The following is an 18,928-nucleotide window of genomic DNA, read 5'->3' as shown; positions in this document are numbered from 1 at the left end:
TCTCCCTCTCTCCACAATCATAATCTGTTCCCTGGGGCCAGAAAAGTCTCAGACACAGGACAGGCAGCTGGGCAGAAGCAGGGATGAAGAGCAGAGAAAAAGAGGCACAAGGGTGGGATCTGTAGTTTTACGTTTTTATTGATTACCCTTATCTCTGAAAACTTTCCAACTTGATTCTGAAACACAGTGTTTCCAGAGTTCTTTTCCTTCCTGGAATAATTCATAACCTTATGGAACCGGAGAGAAATTAGAACTCATTTGGCACATTAGAAGAGAAAGGAAAAAAAGAGGCCCAGAAAGGAGATTTCTTTTTCATTCCATTTCCTTCAGTCATTCTCTTTTCCCCACCATTCAAGCACGATGTTCTTGAATCATCTGCCTCTTCTCCGTCTAGACTGATAATTTCAGCCTCAAATTATACATGTGTCTGCTCCTAAATTTTTATCCTAAGTGCTGAATGCTTCACTCTTTTATACAGTGTTAAGACTCCAGTGAGCGATGGGATGTTTACTTACAAGCGTCATCAGTGTCTGAAACACAACTTGGTTAAGATTGAAATCTTTCTCCATCTCCTTTCAGCTTCTTCATCCCTGCCATGAGCATTATCATTTTTAAAGCTTTCCTGTCGTAAACTTTTTTTAAAAAAATTTTTTGATGTGGACTATTTTTTAAGGCATTACTGAATTTGTTTCAGTATTGCTTCTATTTTGTGTGTGTGTGTGTGTTTTGTTTTGTTTTTTGGCCCTGAGGCATGTGGGATTTTTAGCTCCCCCTTTAGGGATCAAACTTGCAACCCTTGCAATGGAAGCCGAAGTTTTAACCACTGGACTACCAGGGAAGTCTCCTTAAACTTTTTAAATTTCAAAATATTTCAAACAAAAAAGATAAAGAATAAAATAATATTCACATCCCTATTATTCAGACTTAATATTTGGCTGCATTTGCTTCAGATTGAAGAATATCTTTACAGACGCGGCTGCAAGTCCCAGCCCCATTCAATCTGCTCCCTCCGGACAGGATCGATCCTTGGGTCGGGCTGATCCCCTGGAGGAGGACATGGCAACCCACTCCGGTATTCTTGCCTGGAGAATCCCATGGACAGAGGAGCCTGGCGGGCTACAGTCCATGGGGTCACAAAGAGTTGGACACGACTGAAGCGACTTAGCACAGCACAGAGCACGCCCCGAGACAAAGGCTGAGGAGCCTCAGAACTGACCCAGGAGGTGCAGGGAGCCGGGCAGGGGAAGGGAGGTGGCTCAGGGCGAGGGGGGTGTGACCAGCAGGGCCCATGATTAAGCAGCTGCTATGGTGGGCAGTGCAGCTTATTCCTACAGAAAAGCTCCTGCAAATGATGTAAAGCACACCTCAGAATGATCACGGCCAGTGAATGGTGGGGTTTGGAGGATTTATGTGCCCACACCCACTAGTCATGTAGGTGGCTAGGGGTGGGGGTTGTTTCCAGTCAAGGGCTCCAGCAGCCTGTGGGGAGCCTTTTAAAAAAGATGTTGGCTATTGGAAGTTAGGCTGGAACGTACAAAAGTGGAAACGAAATCAAAGGGATGCGGGTGATAGCATCGGTGACAGTGTGTATCCTGCCTATTGACCTCAATTTACCTCTATGTTTACCTAAACGTTGTTACTTAAAAAAATATATAATATGATATTATTGATAACACTGATGATGATAATGATGATGAAGAGGAACAGTGACTATAACTATACACCAGTCAACATGAAAAAGGTGGAAAATAACTTCGGTTCAAAGACCTGTTTAACTACTTACTGGATTTTTATCATGCGCCTGATTGCTCTCCCTTTAATAGAAAGTAAGAAAAAGAAATACACACTTTACTAGACTTTGACAAAATGTGACTTCTCCCTAATCTTCCTTCATCTCCTTCTTCGAGACTATGGGGTTAGTAGGCCTAAATGGTGATTGGTATGAGATTATAGGTCTTTGCTAAGAAGACTACCTATAATCAAGAATGTCTTAGAACGTCATTTCCTTCTAAGCTGAAATCCATTAGCCTTTCTACTGAAACAAAGCTGAGCGCCGAAGAATTGATGCTTTTGAACTGTGGTGTTGGAGAAGACTCTTGAGAGTCCCTTGGACTGCAAGGAGATCCAACCAGTCCATCCCAAAGGAAATCTGTCCTGAATATTCATTGGAAGGACTGATGCTGAAACTAAAACTACAATACTTTGGCCACCTGATGTGAAGAACTGACTCACTGGAAAAGACCCTGAGGCTGGGAAAGATTGAGGGCAGGAGGAGAAGTGGGCGACAGAGGATGAGATGGTTGGATGGTATCACCAACTCAATGGACATGAGTTTCAGCAAGCTCTGGGAGTTGGTGATGGACAGGGAAGCCTGCAGTCCATGGGGTCGCAAAGAGTTGGACACAACTGAGCGACTGAACTGAACTAAAATGGAGAAAAGTGTGTATGTATGCATGTGCAGAGGGGGGACCAGGTGATGGAGTCAAACTTCAACTCCATCATCGTGCGATAAGCCTGCTGCAATGTTCTAAGTTATTTAGCAAAGTAGGAATAGCTTGCCTTCCTTGAACCTCACAACCAACAGGACTCCTGATTTAACAAAATAAAACACTGTAAAACAATATGCTTCCTATTTCCTTTTGCAGAGGCCAAAAGGATTTATAACAATCTTTAAATAACACTCCTCATAGATCTCATGATTGGACAAACATAGACCTCTCTCTCTAAGAACTAGCAGACAGGAAAATCACCTGAGACATGGAAAGATCCAGCAGTCCAGGGGGATCTTTTTCAAGAATCAGAATGATTACTTGTAAAGCAGATCCCATAAAGCAGAATAAAAAAATTTTTAAAGTCTCATATTGAGATTTAGGGGCTTCCCAGGTAGTGCAAGAGGTAAAGAATCTCCCTGTCAATGTAAGAGATGCAAGAGACGTGGGTTCCAGTCCTGGGTTGGGAAGATACCCTGGAGAAAGAAATGGCAACTCACTTCAGTATTCTTGCCAGGAAAATCCCAGGGACAGAGGAGTCTCATGGGCTACAGTCCATGGGGTCATAAAGAGTCAGACACGACTGCACGTATAAAAAGAGAGGTAATGTTTTCATAGTTATTCTCTACTGTTTCTTTACCTGATTCCACTTCCACATAAAAACAAGCCTTACGATAATCAATAAGGAAATACATTTTGTGTCACCGTAGTTAAGCTCTGAGTAGGATAAAGAAAGGTCACATAGAATGCAGAGACCTACACTTTCAAACAAAATGGGCCTTTGTTATTCCATCTGAAGCTTTGGATACTCCTTACAGAAAATTGTACTTCTGTATAAAACATGAGACGGGCAGAACATTTCAGGAATTCATGGGCTCCCTAAAGCCCCAAAGGTTCTTGTGATCTGTTGACCCCCCAGTGGTCCATGAGAACCAGGGTAAAAATCCTTTGTTTAGAGTGAAGCAGAGAGCACTTACATTGTATAGAGGGATAGTCTTCATCACCTTGTACTGCTTAGTGGGATCCATTTTATACAGGTGACGGTCAGTGACAAAAATTGCTCGATCTTCCACCTTACTAAATCGATTCACCTGTAAGAAAAAAAAAGTAAACCATAATATCTCATCAAGAATGAAATCGAACGATCTGCCAGGGAAACATCTAGGGGCTGGTACAAGACCTTCTAGAACTAACACCCCCAAAAGATGTCCTTTTCATTATAGGGGACTGGAATGCAAAAGTAGGAAGTCAAGAGATACCTGGAGTAACAGGCAAATTTGGCCTTAGAGTACAGAATGAAGCAGGGCAAAGGCTAACAGAGTTTTGCCAAGGGAATGCACTGGTTGTAGCAAACACCCTCTTCCAACAACACAGGAGAAGACTCTACACATGGACATCACCAGATGGTCAATACTGAAGTCAGATTGATTATATTCTTTGCAACCAAAGATGGAGAAGCTCTATACAGTCAGCAAAAACAAGACCAGGAGCTGACTGTGGCTCAGATCATAACTCCTTACTGTCAAATTCAGACTTAAATTGAAGAAAGTATGGAAAACCACCAGACCATTCAGTCTCTTACAATTATACAGTGGAAGTGGCAAATAGATTCAAGGGATTAGATCTGATAGACAGAGTGCCTGATGAACTGTGGATGGAGGTTCATGACATTGTACAGGAGACAGTAATCAAGACCATCACCAAGAAAAAGAAATGCAAAAAGGCAAAATGGTTGTCTGAGGAGGCCTTACAATTAGCTGAGAAAAGAAGAGAAGCTAAAGGCAGAGAAAAGGAAAGATATACCCATTTGAATGCAGAGTTCCAAAGAATAGCAAGGAGAGATAAGAAAGCCTTCCTCAGTGATCAATGCAAAGAAATAGAGGAAAACAACAGAATGGGAAAGACTACAAATTTCTTCAAGAAAATCAGAGATACCAAGGGAACATTTCATGCAAAGATGGGCACAATAAAGGACAGAAATGGTATGGACCTAACAGAAGCAGAAGATATTAAGAAGAGGTGGCAAGAATACACAGAACTGTACAAAAAAGGTCTTCACGACCCAGATAATCACGATGGTGTGATCACTCACCTACAGCCAGACATCATGGAATGGGAAGTCAAGTGGGCCTTAGGAAGCATCACTATGAACAAAGCTAGTGGAGGTAATGGAATTACAGTTGAGGTATTTCAAATCCTGCACTCAATATGCCAGCAAATTTGGAAAACTCAGCAGTGGCCACAGGACTGGAAAAGGTCAGTTTTCATTCCAATCTCAAAGAAAGGCAATGCCAAAGAATGCTCAAACTACCGTACAATGGCACTCATCTCACATGCTAGCAAAGTAATGCTCAAAATTCTCCAAGCCAGGCTTCAATAGTATGTGAACCATGAACTTCCAGATGTTCAAACTGGATTTAGAAAAGGCAGAGGAACCAGAGATCAAATTGCTAACATCTACTGGCAATCAAATCACAAATCATTGGCAATCATCAAAAAATCGAGAGAGTTCCAGAAAAACATCTATTTCTGCTTTATTGACTATGCCAAAGCCTTTGACTGTGAGGATAACAACAAACTGGAAAATTCTGAAAGAGATGGGAATACCAGACCACCTAATCTGCCTCCTGAGAAATCTGTATGCAGGTCAACAAACAACAGTTAGAACTGTACATAGAAAAGCAGACTGGTTCCAAATCGGGAAAGGAGTACGTCAAGCCTGCATATTGTCACCCTGCTTATTTAACGTATATGCAGAGTATGTCATGTGAAATGTCAGGCTGGATGAAGCACAAGCTGGAATCAAGACTGCTGGGAGAAATACCAATAACCTTAGATATGCAGATGACACCACCCTTATGGCAGAAAGCAAAGAAGAACTAAAGAGCCTCTTTATAAAGTGAAAGAGGAGAGTGAAAAAGTTGGCTTAAAACTCAACATTTAGAAAACTAAGATCATGGCATCTGGTCCCATTACTTCATGGCAAATAGATGGGGAAACAGTGGCAGACTTTATTATTTTGGGCTCCAAAGTCACTGCAGATGGTGACTGCAGCCAGGAAATTAAAAGACGCTAACTCCTTGGAAGGAAAGTGATGATCAACCTAGACAGCATATTAAAAAGCAGAGATGTTACTTTGCCAATTAAGGTCCATCTAGTCAAAGCTATGGTTTTCCCAGTAGTCATGTATGGATATGAGAGTTGGACTATAAAGAAAGCTGAGTGGTGAAGAATTGATGCTTTTGAACTGTGGTTTTGGAGAAGACTCTTGAGAGACCCTTGGACTGCAAGGAGATCCAAGCAGTCTACCCTAAAGGAAATCAGTCCTGAATATTCATTGGAAGGACTGATGCTGAAGCTGAAACTCCAACACTTTGGCCACCTGATGCAAAGAACTGACTCATTAGAAAAGACCCTGGTGTGGGGAAGGACTGAAGGTGGGAGGAGAAGGGGACAATGAGATGGTTGGATGGCATCACTGGCTCGATGGACATGAGTTTGAGCAAGCTCCAGGAGCTGGTGATGGACAGGGAAGCCTGATGTACAGCAGTCCATGAGGTCGCAAAGAGTCGGACATGACTGAGTGACTGAACCTACACTGGTGGTAGACCCAAATCCTATAACAGACGTTGTCCAGCTGTGACCATTCTACTGGATGCAAAAGAGATGGAAAAGGAGTAGGCGCTCCCAAATTTGTGGACTTTCACAATGTAAAGGTCACGGTTTTACAATTTATCAGGGAAAACAAGAAAAACACATAAGAATTAAAGAATTAAAAAAATATAACCCAGACACTACAACAAAAGTGAAAAGGCAACCCACAGGAGAAAATTTTTGCAAATCATATATCTGGAAAAAAACTCTTTTTTTAGAATACATAAAGAATATATGTTGTATCTAGAGTACATAACTCAATAAGGAAAAGACCAAAAATTTTTTTTTTAAATGGGTAAAGAATTTAAAGAGACATTTCTCCAGAGAAGATATATATGTGCCTGTAGAAAGACATGAAAAGGTGCTTGGCATCACTGGCCATCAGAAAAACACCCATCAGAACCACAGTGAGATATACCACCTCACGCCCACTAGGTTGACAATAATACGAAGGACAGATAGTAACAAGTGCTGGCCAGGGTGTGTAGAAAGTGGAACCCTCATTACTACTAGTGGGGGTCTAAGATGAAACAGTCCCTTTGGAAAACAGTCTGGCAGCTGCTGAAACAGTTAAACAGAATTACCACATGACTCAGAAATTCCAGAGTATATACCCAAGGGAACTGAAAACATCCACGGAAAAACCTGTGCCTGAATGTTAACAGCTGTCTTATAATGGCTACAAAGTAGAAACAACCCAAATGTCCATTAACTGACGAATGAATAAATAAAATGTGATATCCATACAATGGAATATAATTTGCAATAAAAAGAATGAAGTATTGATACCTGCTATACCATGAAAGAACCCTGTTAGCATGCCAAGTAAAAGAAGCCAGTCACAAAGGACCACGTGTTATACAATTCCATTCATATAAAATGTCCAGAATAAGCAAATCTATAGAAACAGAGCATAGATTAGTGGCTTCACGGGGCTGGGGGAAAGGGGAGGTTTCGGGGTGGGGGGACAGCTAAGGGGTGTGGGGTTTCTTTATGGGTTAATGAGAATGTCGACAACTGGTTTTAGTGATGGGTATTCAACCCCGCTCTAAAATCATATACTTTAAAATGGTGAATGATATGTTAAGTGAATCTATCTCAATGAAAAGTGAAAGTGTTAGTCGCTCAGTTGTGTCCAACTCTTTGTGACCCCATGGACCGTAGCCTGCCAGGCTCCTCTTCCAGGGCGTTCTCCAGGCAAGAATATTGGAGTGGGTTGCCATTCCCTTCTCGAGGGGCTCTTCCCAACCCAGGAATTAAACCCCAGTCACTTGCATTGCAGGTGGATTCTTCATAGTCTGAGCCACAAGGGAAGCCCCGTATTTCAATAAAGCTGTTAAAAGTTAACCCCTATTTGAAACAACTCATTCTGCTCCTTTCCTAATACAATGGGCAGGTGTATTTCAGATTAAACTCCCTGAAGTATCTCATTAAATCTGCATGTTCTACATTAAGTCTACTTATGCTAAATGAAATAAAGATGTTATATATATATATATACACACACACACACACACACACACATATATATATCTTTTTAAATTTATTATTATTATTTTTTTATTTTTGGCCCTCTTAATGCAGCATGTGGGATCTTGGTTCCCCAACCAGGGATCAAACCCATACCCCCTGTAGCAGAAGCACAGAGTCTTAACCACTGGAGTGGCAGGGAAGTCCCAGGCTAGGATATAGTGGAATATATTGCTTTAGGTAGGATATAGCCAACTAAAATTCAAGTTTTAGTTTGAATTTTATTGTCTTCTCCCCTTTTCCTCATCATTTTAGAAATCACTCCTTTCTCTAAACATTTCCTTTATAATCAGAGCATATTTTCCAGTCTTAAACTTGACAAAAACGGTATCTGTAATTAAGATGAGAACAGAATCTATGTGGTAAAATAATAACTACTCTTGGTAGTAATGATTTACTTCACGTAGCAACATTTTTTTTTGCCCATAAAAGAGAACTAGCACTTGTCAGTCAACTTGAAACAAGGTGCTTGCAGAGTTTCTGCATAAAGTTTTTCTAAGTTGTTTTGCACAATCTCCTGCAATGCTTTGTGAGAGACAGGGTTCCAGGTCAAGTTGGTTGGAGGAACTGCTAACCACAGCCTCCCCTGGGGTGTTCAGAGCCCATGGATACATCAAAGGTTCATAGAATTCTGCATTTTAAGAGCAGGTTAACCCATCCATTCCTGGTGGCTCAGATGGTAAAGAATGTGGGAGACCTGGGTTCGATCCCTGGGTTGGGAAGATCCTCTGGAGTAGGAAACGACAACCTGCTGCAGTATTCTCGCCTGGGAAATTTGCGGACAGAAGAGCCTGGCGGGCTACAGTCCCTGGGGTTGCAAACAGTCAGACATGACTGAGCGACTAACACTGGCACACTTTTTTCCTAAATACATTTAGTTGTGGAACTCTATAAAAAAAAAAAATTCATATTTAAGGGAACATTGGTTTGTGAAAAACCTCTTGGAGAACACCAGTCATTTGTATCTATCTTAAGATATGGAAAACAAAGAACCTATAACATGGAATTTGAATAGCAAGTAAAAGTCGGGCTCCTCATCTTTTGTGAGATCACATTGAGAAACAGATTAAGTGTGCTGCAAACAAATATGGAAAAAAACAACTTGTTGTATCATTTCTCAAGGTCACACAAGATGTGAAAAACAGTAGGAGTGCTCAAATGGAGACTCTAGCCCTTCTGATGATATGTCCATGAGTTAACCTGGAAACCAACAGACAAAACCCTCAAAGCAACGATTCCTCTGAAGCACTGTTTAGAAATATTACATCCTTTTTTTGCAGAAATATAATTTCTAAGGAGCACAGGTCATAAGTCTTTACCTTGAGGGTTAGCAGCTCAAATCATTCTTAATGCATGAATCAAATTGAGTGGAAAGGACATTAATGTAATGAAGGAAAAGCTTTGAGTTGCATAACTTAGCTAAATCAAAACAGCAAAGACAAATGTTTTCAATACTTATGTGAATTTATAAATTCAGATTTATTTAAAGTAATTCTAACATAGGTAGGGACACAATTTTTCTTCCTCTTAGATTCATACAGTAATAGAAAAACTTGATCACAGATTCAGTGTTAGATGAGCTCTTATCTGATTTCTTCTATTACCCAAGCTAAAATCCTCAACCAGAGAAAAATCTCTAGTTATCTTGTTCTTGCCTGAACACTTCTAGGGATTTGTCTGTAGGTTTCATCAGCTCTACAAGGGGCCAGAGATAAAGTTTCCCTGGAGGAAGACCAGGAGAAAACACATTATGGGTGAGAGTAACTATTTGCACAGGTCTCCCAACCTTAAAGGACATTTTATAGCTGTGTGTGTATGCTAAGTCACTTCAGTCATGTCCGACTCTTTGTGACCCTATGGAAAGTGGCCTGCCAGGCTCCTCTGTCCATGGGGATTCTCCAGGGAAGAATACTGGAGAGTTGTTATGCCCTTCAGGGCAATCTTCCTGACCCAGGGATCGAACACGTGTCTCTAATGTTTCCTGCATTAAGCAGGTAGGTGCTTTACCAGTAGCACCACCTGGGAAGCCCTTTTATAGCTGTAGCTATGGAAGGTGGTTGTTTCAGAAAGAACCAAGACATAAAGAGGACTTGACTAAAATCATATCAAGTTTACCTACATATGTCCTTGAGGACTGGAAAGTTCCTAAAGATGACATTATCTAAGTTATGATGTGAAGAAATACAGTGTATTATTTTGCATTTAACTTAGAAATACAGAAGCAGGACTATAACATTTTCAGTAGGACCTAGGGAGAGACATGTTGTCAGACATCAAATTGTTATCGCTGGAAAGATAGAATCAGGGATGCCAGGTTTTTCTAAGCAAATGATGTAATTCTCAAAACCATCCAGCTCTCTCTGATCAGTTGGCCTGATGACTAATTTGACCGTGATACTAGAAAGGAAGTATCCTAGAGAGTGGATATGAGAATTCACTAAAATGGTACATTCCTTTGTCAAATTCAAACCCTGGCATCATGGCTTATACTGTTTTGTGTGGGTGTGTGAATCTGGTTAGCAAAAGTCACTTCTTGGTTGCCTCATGAACTCTAGGTACACTGATCAAATAGAATTTCTGGATCTAGAGTTCAGAATTCGACTCTACGCTCTGGTTACCAAGATACTACCAGCAAGCTTTCCATGGTGACATTTCATTTGAAGTTTAAAACAGGCTGCTCTCTAGTTTGTTTAAAAGTCTGTATAATGTTGAGTTATCTGTTTTTCCACAGAGTATTTGAACGCTAACATCCATTATGTAAGAATCCCTCACTACCCACTCCCCCCAGCCCCTGGTAACCACAATTCCACTTTCTATTTCTATTGACTGTTCTAAGATATTTCATGGAAGTGGAATCAAAAAATATTTGTCCTTTTGTGTCTTATCACTTAGATAATATCTTCAAGGTTCATCCACATTGTAGCATGTATTTCATTCCTTTTCATGGCTGAACAGTATTCCATTGAATGGATACATGTATTCTTTATTCGTATATCTATTGATGAACATTTGGGCTGTTTCCACCTTTAACTACTGTGAAGAATGCTGCTATGAACACTGAAGTACACTCAATGATCTTTTAAAGAGATTAAGTGATAGGAAAAAGATTATGTATTTATTTACCCATGTAGCTGCCACTTTTCTTGCTCTTCATTCTTAGGGGTATGTCCACATTTCCTCCTGCCTGGCTAACAAACATATTTACTCCCCTAATTAGACTTTATAGCCTAACCCTAATATTGTAGTCACTTCAGTCATTCCATCAATGCCTCACCATATATACAGGTAGAGCCCATGGATGATGTAGCCAGTTATGGACCTATTGTTCTGTTTCGCTGTGGTTATAGCTAAGTCAGTTTCACCTGAAGCAGTCTTTTCTTTCCAAGGAGGTCCGTTTCAAGCTTGCCTTACCTTACGGACATGACAGGAAAAGAGGACGTTCATGTATTTGTCCTTCCGTTTCAGTTCATTCGCAACGGGGACGAATGTGCCTGAGGTCTGAGGTGTATCTGGTTTCTGAAAGAAACAGGAAACATAGTAAAAGGTGTATGCTTAACATTTTAGATGAAAACATCATCTTTTACTACTTTATAACTCTGCTCATGTATTTTCACACAGGTCCTTTTTTACCTCCCCATCCCAGATGATAAGCTACTAAAGGGTTATTCTAGCACCAAAGATCCTTGAATATTTTAAAAATCAAGAATGGGAGAGAGGATGAAATACACCTCTGGGAATTATTGATACAACGGTGGGTAATTAAAAATAATTGCTGAATTATGCAAGAGAAAGTTTAAATGATCAAAGCCAGGTTATTGAATGTACCTAATTCGTATGGATAGAAGGCAGAGAACACGCTCTCTCTCTTTTTGGTTTAATATATATTTCTTTGACTGCGTCAGGTTTTAGTTGTGGCTCATGGTCTCAAACGTGGTGGCTCGTGGGCTTAGTTGATCCGAGGCATGTGGGATCTTACTTCCCCAGACAAGGATCAAATCTGCCTGCCCTGCTTAGAAAGGGAGATTCTTTACCATTGGACCACCAGGGAAGTCCTGGTAACTCTCTTTAAAGTGAGGGACATATACTCATGGTACACTTAGAAGCTGGACAATCTTTTAGTCCAGTGTCTCTCATAAGATTTAGCTTCTGAAGGTGTCTTAATCCTTATAGAAATTCCTGGAGGAAATTTCTCCTCTTTCTCTGTTAAAGGAGCAGGAGCAGATTCCACTTTGTTCTCCTGGACCTACCGAAGCAAGATAGTTGCCTTCCCAGGCTCTCTGGAGCCCAAGGTCAGCCCGTTGACCCTTCAACATTTCCACGGCTGCAACCTTTGCCCTAACTTGAGGCAGGTCTGAAGCAGGTATGGTCTTGATAAGTTGGGATGCTCTCCATCTATAAGCAAACAAACAAAATGTTTGAGACTTTAAAAATACCATCCTATTCATTCTCAAAAATAACTGAAGCTGCCTTTAAGTAGAATTAAATTACTTCCACATTACCCTGAAAAAAAAAAAAAGCCTCCAAAATACACATAGAATGTGTTAAAACACATAACAGTTTTATGTGGACAGAGATTTTTGTAAAACTTCCTTTGCTGTTTGCATGTTTTGGAAGCAACCAGAACTTAGTGATACATGGACTCTCTTAATATCTACAGTTAGGGCATAGGAACTCTGGCTTCATCATTCATTTATTCATCAAATGTTTCCTAGGCACTTACTACACTTCAGATGCTGTTCGAGGGAGTGGAGGCACAGCTATAAACAGATGAAGATCCTTTCTGCTAGGTGCTGATGTTCTAGAAAGCAGAGTTTAGTGTTAGTTGCTCAGTTATGTCCGACTCTTTGTGATCCCATGGATTATAGCTCACCAGGATCCACTGTCCGTGGCATTCTCCAGGCAAGAATAGTGGAGAGGGTTGCCATGCCTTCACCCAAGGGATCTTTCCAACCTGGGGATCGAGCCCACGTCTCTTATGTCTCCTGCATTGGCAGGCGGGTTCTTTACCAACGATCCACCAGGGAAGCCCCAGAAAGCAGAGGCAGATGAGAAATCAGAGAGTGAGTAAACACACGGTGTGGATGGTGGGATTAGGGCCGTGAAAGAAAAGAAGCCAAGGAAGGGCGGGGAGGAGTGCCACAGGGAAGGAACAGGGAGCAGGTGTTAACGCCGAGGGTGGTCTGGAAGGTGCCCTGACAAGGACAGATGAGCAGGAAGCGCCGGAGCCCGCTGTATGGATGCTTGGGCAGGAGTGTTTCAGGATGAGAAGACAGTGAGTGCCGAGATTCTAACGTGTGAGCTGGTTTGGTGTCTGAGGGGGCTAGCAAGGAGTCCTGTGAGCCGGAGCCGGAGCCTGTGGCAGGGGGACCGAGGAGGGGGTGTCAGGGAGAGAGCTGGGGCCAGAGCCCACAGGGCCACGGAGGCCATGTGTAGGGTCAGTCTTTCCCCTCTTCACTGCCCACAGCGGCCCAGGACCAGGTCCACCGCGGCTGACCCCAGGGGCCGCTGGCAGAGAGCTGTGCTGGGGAATTCAGATCTGACCCACCCAACCTGGGGGGCGGGTGGGCAGGGCGGGGGATGAGCACACATTTCTCCTCCTGGTCAAGCAAACCTCCATCTCCTAAACACGTGCAGCGGACAATAGCTGCCCCCGCCAAACTCAGCAGCCTTGACTCCAGGAAGAAGCTGGGCGAGAGGAAGGTACCCAGCCTTCCCAGGATGAAAAAGAACTGCTATGAGGAACGAGAGGAGGGCTGAAACACGACTAGACACATGGAGGTATTATAAGAAAAAGAGGCCCCACGATTCAGACCAAAATCCTTGAACACACTTCTCTCAGGATTCCACAGATCAAAAGTGCAAGGATCAGTTAAATACCATGCAACAATGGGACCAGGGGCTGGTAAACCACAGCCCGTGCCAAAACTCACCCATGGAGCTAAGAATAGTTTTTATGTGTTCAACAAAACAAAGAAAACTATGTGACAAAGACCATGTGGAGCCCATAAGCCCTAAAATATTTACTATCTGGCCCTTTACAGAAAAACAATGCCTTTGAACTAGATTAATCCAACTGGCAAGATTCAGTGTGTGTGTGTACAATCAACAGACAGAGCAGATGTATTATTTTCAAAATGCTTGTTGACTATAAGCCCTAAGAAGGCTGGGGATGGTCTTTCACAGCTTTCTTATTTATCACTGTATCCACGAAACCTAGGTCAGTGGCTCTGACACAGCAGGCTCTGTGTAAATATCTGCTGAGTAAATCAACTGAATTTGACACAAAATAATCAATTCTAGGTCATACATAAAAACTCCAAGCCTTAAAAAAGAAGACTGTACAGTCTACACTGCAACATTATCAAATCAATAATTCTTTGCAGTCGTTAAAATTATGACATAGATCTTTATTTACTGTGATGGACAGGTCTCCAAGACTTATTTTTAAGTAAAGTCATACAGCCACACACAGACTCCTGCTTATAAAGAAAGCTGAGCACCGAAAAATTGATGCTTTTGAACTGTGGTGTTGGAGAAGACTCTTGAGAGTCCCCTGGACAGCTAGGAGATCCAACCAGTCCATCCTAAAGGAAATCAGTCCTGAATATTCATTGGACGGACTGATGCTGAAGCTGAAACTCCAATACTTTGGCCACTTGATGGAAAGAACTGACTCACTGGAAAAGACCCTGATGCTGGGAAAGATTGAGGGCAGGAGGAAAAGGGGATGACAGAGGATGAAACAGTTGGATGGCATCACCGACTCAATGGACATGAGTTTGCGTAAACATCGGGAGTTGGTGATGGATGGGGAGGCCTGGTGTGCTGCAGTCCATCGGGTCATAAAGAGTTGGACACGACCGAGTGACTGAACTGAACTGTGGAAAGAAAGAGAGGGAAAGAAACTCAGGGAGTATGAGCAAACATTTCCATAGTACTTGCTATGTGCAGGCACTATCTGAAATGCTTTATATATATTTACTCATAACCCTTTCAGAACCCTGTGAGTGGATGCTATGATAATGGCCCTCTTCCAGATAAGAAAACAGAGGCACAGAGAGGTTAATTCATCTGCCCAAGGTTACACAGCTAGCCAGTGGCAGCTAGATTCCAGGGTTCGTGTTCTTAACCACTATATCATATTTCTCTTATATGTGTATTATATGCTTTTAAATGTAAAGACAAAGATTTAGGTGGGTACAAACTAATTGTTAATGAGTGCTTATCTTAGGGGAAAGAAAGAAAAGATAAGAGAAAGTGTGGAGGATTTCAACTTTATATCCTATAAATTTTCATATTATGTCACTTAAAAAAATGAGCATGTATTCACATATTGCATACTTACTTCTTAGATTATGTAAAAAATGCAGGTGACAGATGATATAATTCATGAAAAGAATTTATCTGTGCACCAAGAAGGTTCTGCCATGATTCACAGCTAACATTTATGGGTTACACTGGAGAATGGAGGGTTGAGGTTCTTTTGCTTTCAGTAATTTTCTACTGTTCTATTTTTTTCTTTGTATGAACAAATCTTTTTTTTTTGAAAGCAAATGAGATACATATTAAAGAGCTTTCCTCCCATGAGGTTTTTTTTTAATCTTTGATATCTGCCACCAGTTTACATTCAATACATCAATCAGTTCATGGCGTACTTGGTAGACTATCATGATGCCAAATGACCATATTTGAGAACCATTAGCTTATAGGAGCCTGGCATGCTATAGTCCATGGGGTCACAAAGAGTGAGACACAACTGAAGCAATTTAGCAGAGTTTAGTTTATAGGGCTTTCCCAGAGGCTCAGAGGATGAGCTGGTTGGATAGCATCACTGACTCAATGGACATGAGTCTGAGGAAACTCTGGAAGATAGTGATGGACAGGGAGGCCTGGTGCGCTGCAGTCCGTGGGGTCACAAAGAGTAGGACACGATTTAGGGACTGAACAACAATGGCTCAAGAGGTGAAGAATCTGCCTGCGATGCAGGAGACTCGGGCTCGATCCCTGGGTCAGGAAGACCCTCTAGAAAAGGAACTGGCAACCCACTCCAGTATCCTTGCCTGGACAATCCCATGGACAGAGGAGCCTGGTGGACTACAGTGCATGGGGCTGCAAAGAGTCAGACGCGTCTTAGGGACTAAAAACGTACATCCAACTTAGTTCACACGACTAGATGCTGTATGTAAGACATAGCTAAATATATCTGGTGCATGCTGGCAACAAACCAGCTTAAAAAAAACAAGAAGAAAGGAGCTATGAATAACTGCAAAGTCAGATTCAGGGCAGTTTATAAAAAAATGAAGATTAGCTGGGACGGTATCAAATGTGACATGGATGTTAATGAATTTACTTACTTATTTGTTTTTACAAATAGCTTGCTCTATAACAGTGTTTTCTTCCTTTTATTTTAAAACCACCCAGGACCCCCGCTTGAACTGTGCTCCCCAGCACCACTAAACAGGACTTTTCAGACGTGGGACCTGGGCCTCGGGGTGTTTGACAAACTCTCTGTGATTGTCAGGTGTGGACAGAGAACTGCTGCTCTGAAAGGATAACAGACTTCTAGTGTGAGTGATATGTGGTAATTCTAACAGCAAAAAATAAAAGAAAGTAGAGACATCATGCTAATAGCTTATCTTAGCTTGACTACTGCTACAGAAAAAACGAGTAGACGGTTCTATTTTTTGAGGGGTAAGCAGATGCCCTTTGACAGTGAAATCATGAAGGTGAAGACACAAGGTAAAAGTCAACGGAAATGTTAGCTGCTCCATCGTATCCCACTCTTTGTGACCCCATGAACTGTAGCCTGCCAGGATCCTCTGTCCATGGGGTTTTCCAGGCAAGAATACTGGAGCGGGTTGCCATGCCGTCCCCTCCAGGTGATCTTCTCCACCCAGGGATCAAACTTGGGTCTCCTGCATTGCAGGCAGATTTTTTTTTTTACCGTCTGAGCCACCTGGGAAAAACCGATGTCCTATAGCAAATAGTGGAGCTAATGTCATGGTCTCAGGTTTGTAACTTTATCTAGTAAGCGTACTGCCTTACACGGATTCTGCACATATCAACAGATTCTTACCTATTAAAAATGGCCTGTAGGACCTCCTCGAAACGGTGAAGAACTTTAGGCGGGGTTGGCCACTGCACGTGCTTGCCATAGTCCCTCATGGTCTTGATGCCGTGGAAGCGTCTGGCCACCTCGTGGATGTAGGACTTGACTTTGTAACGACGGTAGTATCTGATAATTGTCAGTGCTGCTTTGGTCCTCTTGTACCGCATGCGGGCCAGGGTGCCCCGCCACACCTTCATGATAGAGGAAAACAAAAAAAGGAAGATGTCGCTGGATCACTTTGAAATCACAGACGCTCCTTTACTTAGATGCGCAACCTGGAAATGTGCATATATCATAAAATCAGCGGACGCCGACGCATGTCAATTCTGCCTGCCACCAACAGATGGCGCCAGGAGGCACACCCATCATTTTGATTCACAGTCTAGGGGGTTCACTATTGACAAAGGAGTGTGTGTGGAGTCTGAAGCACAGCCCTGTTTTAACTCTGAGGTCACGAAAAGAAGAAAGCAAAAATACCATTATCCTTGGATAAATATTTTAAGAATGTTGAAAGGAAGCAAGATGAGTCAGAACCCAAAGCTATCAACATCTATAGTTCTTTTATGAAACCTAGCTTTGCACAGACTACACACATCGGCTGCTAGTATAATGCTGCAGTGGAGGAATGAACTGATTTATTCACGGTCTGTGCAGCCCCCCTCCCTGGGTGTTATGTAAACTCCCAAGAATTTAGATGTATTCCTGGGGAGAGGGTAAAAAACAGATGACTGATATATGAATCTTTGTCCAATGTTTGCAGTGCTCAGAAATCAATCAGACAATATGTAAACGTCTCAGTGCCTGCTTTATCCAAGCAAAGTGAAGTCATAGATTACTTATATTTTTCTCAGGATCCCATCCTTCTCAACCTCTCAAGTAAAAAGAAATTTGGTATAATCTTCATCATTGACTCTTCTCCTAACTATGCTCTCTATTACCAAATGTATCTTTTCTTCTTGGAGAAGGCAATGGCATCCCACTCCAGTACTCTTGCCTGGAAAATCCCATGGACGGAGGAGCCTGGTAGGCTGCGGTCCATGGGGTCGCTAAGAGTCGGACACGACTGAGCGACTTCACTTTCACTTTTCACTTTCCTGCGTTGGAGAAGGAAATGGCAACCCACTCCAGTGTTCTTGCCTGGAGAATCCCAGGGACGGAGGAGCCTGGTGGGCTGCCGTCTATGGGGTCACACAGAGTCGGACACGACTGAAGCAACTTAGCAGCAGCATCTTTTCTTCTGCAGTATTTCCAGTATAAACTGCTTTCTTTTCCTTTCTGCTACTACAGTCCCAAGACCCCAAACCTCCTCACTGTTTTCTTGGATACCCTCCTTGGACACGCTGCCACCACCATCCAGGTGATACTCACTGCTGCGACTTAAATGACTGTCTGAATTTCTAGGTTGATGGTGCTTTCTCTCCCTGTCTCTGGACTCTAAGGACCAAGAAAGTAAACCTATGAATTCTCCACAATTGCTCAGGGTTCTTTTATTTCTTCTGAGATCCCCATCTGTGCCCACCAATTTCTCTCAGAAAAATTTAGGTGATGCCTTTTTATTTTTTATTTTTTTTCCATTTATTTTTATTAGTTGGAGGCTAATTACTTTACATCATTACAGTAGTTTTTGTCATACATTGAAATGAATTAGCCATGGATTTACATGTATTCCCCATCCCGGTCCCCCCTCCTACCTCCCTCTCCACCTGATCCCTCTGGGTCTTCCCAGTGCACCAGGCCCGAGCACTTGTCTCATGCACCCAACCTGGGCTGGTGATCTGTTTCACCCTAGATAATATACATGTTTCAATGCTGTTCTCTTGAAACATCCCACCCTCTCCTTCTCCCAGAGTCCACAAGTCTGTTCTATACATCTGAGTCTCTTTTTCTGTTTTGCATATAGGGTTATCGTTACCATCTTTCTAAATTCCGTATATATGTGTTAGTATACTGTAATGGTCTTTATCTTTCTGGCTTACTTCGCTCTGTATAATGGGCTCCAGTTTCACCCATCTCATTAGAACTGGTTCAAATGAATTCTTTTTAATGGCTGAGTAATATTCCATGGTGTATATGTACCACAGCTTCCTCATCCATTCGTCTGCTGATGGGCAAGGTGATGCCTTTTTAAAAAAATATCATTTATTTA

At 42.1% G+C, this 18,928-nt stretch overlaps 1 protein-coding gene across 1 annotated transcript in view; it reads right to left on the bottom strand.

The window, feature by feature from the left end:
* The window catches only part of MYO1D (myosin ID), a 358,148-nt gene that overhangs the window by 133,555 nt on the left and 205,665 nt on the right, over window positions 1-18,928 (bottom strand). The window contains exons 18-21 of the mRNA XM_070478704.1: window positions 16,750-16,973; window positions 11,921-12,065; window positions 11,085-11,189; window positions 3,467-3,580 (exon numbers count right to left, since the gene is read on the bottom strand). Of these exons, the coding sequence (XP_070334805.1) occupies window positions 3,467-3,580; window positions 11,085-11,189; window positions 11,921-12,065; window positions 16,750-16,973 (588 nt within the window). The remainder of the gene's footprint in view (window positions 1-3,466; window positions 3,581-11,084; window positions 11,190-11,920; window positions 12,066-16,749; window positions 16,974-18,928) is intronic.

Source organism: Odocoileus virginianus, chromosome 17, assembly GCF_023699985.2.
Source record: "Odocoileus virginianus isolate 20LAN1187 ecotype Illinois chromosome 17, Ovbor_1.2, whole genome shotgun sequence".
Lineage (NCBI taxonomy): Eukaryota > Metazoa > Chordata > Mammalia > Artiodactyla > Cervidae > Odocoileus > Odocoileus virginianus.
Note: the sequence above shows the minus strand (reverse complement) of the source record. Positions and strands in the feature narration are given on the sequence as shown.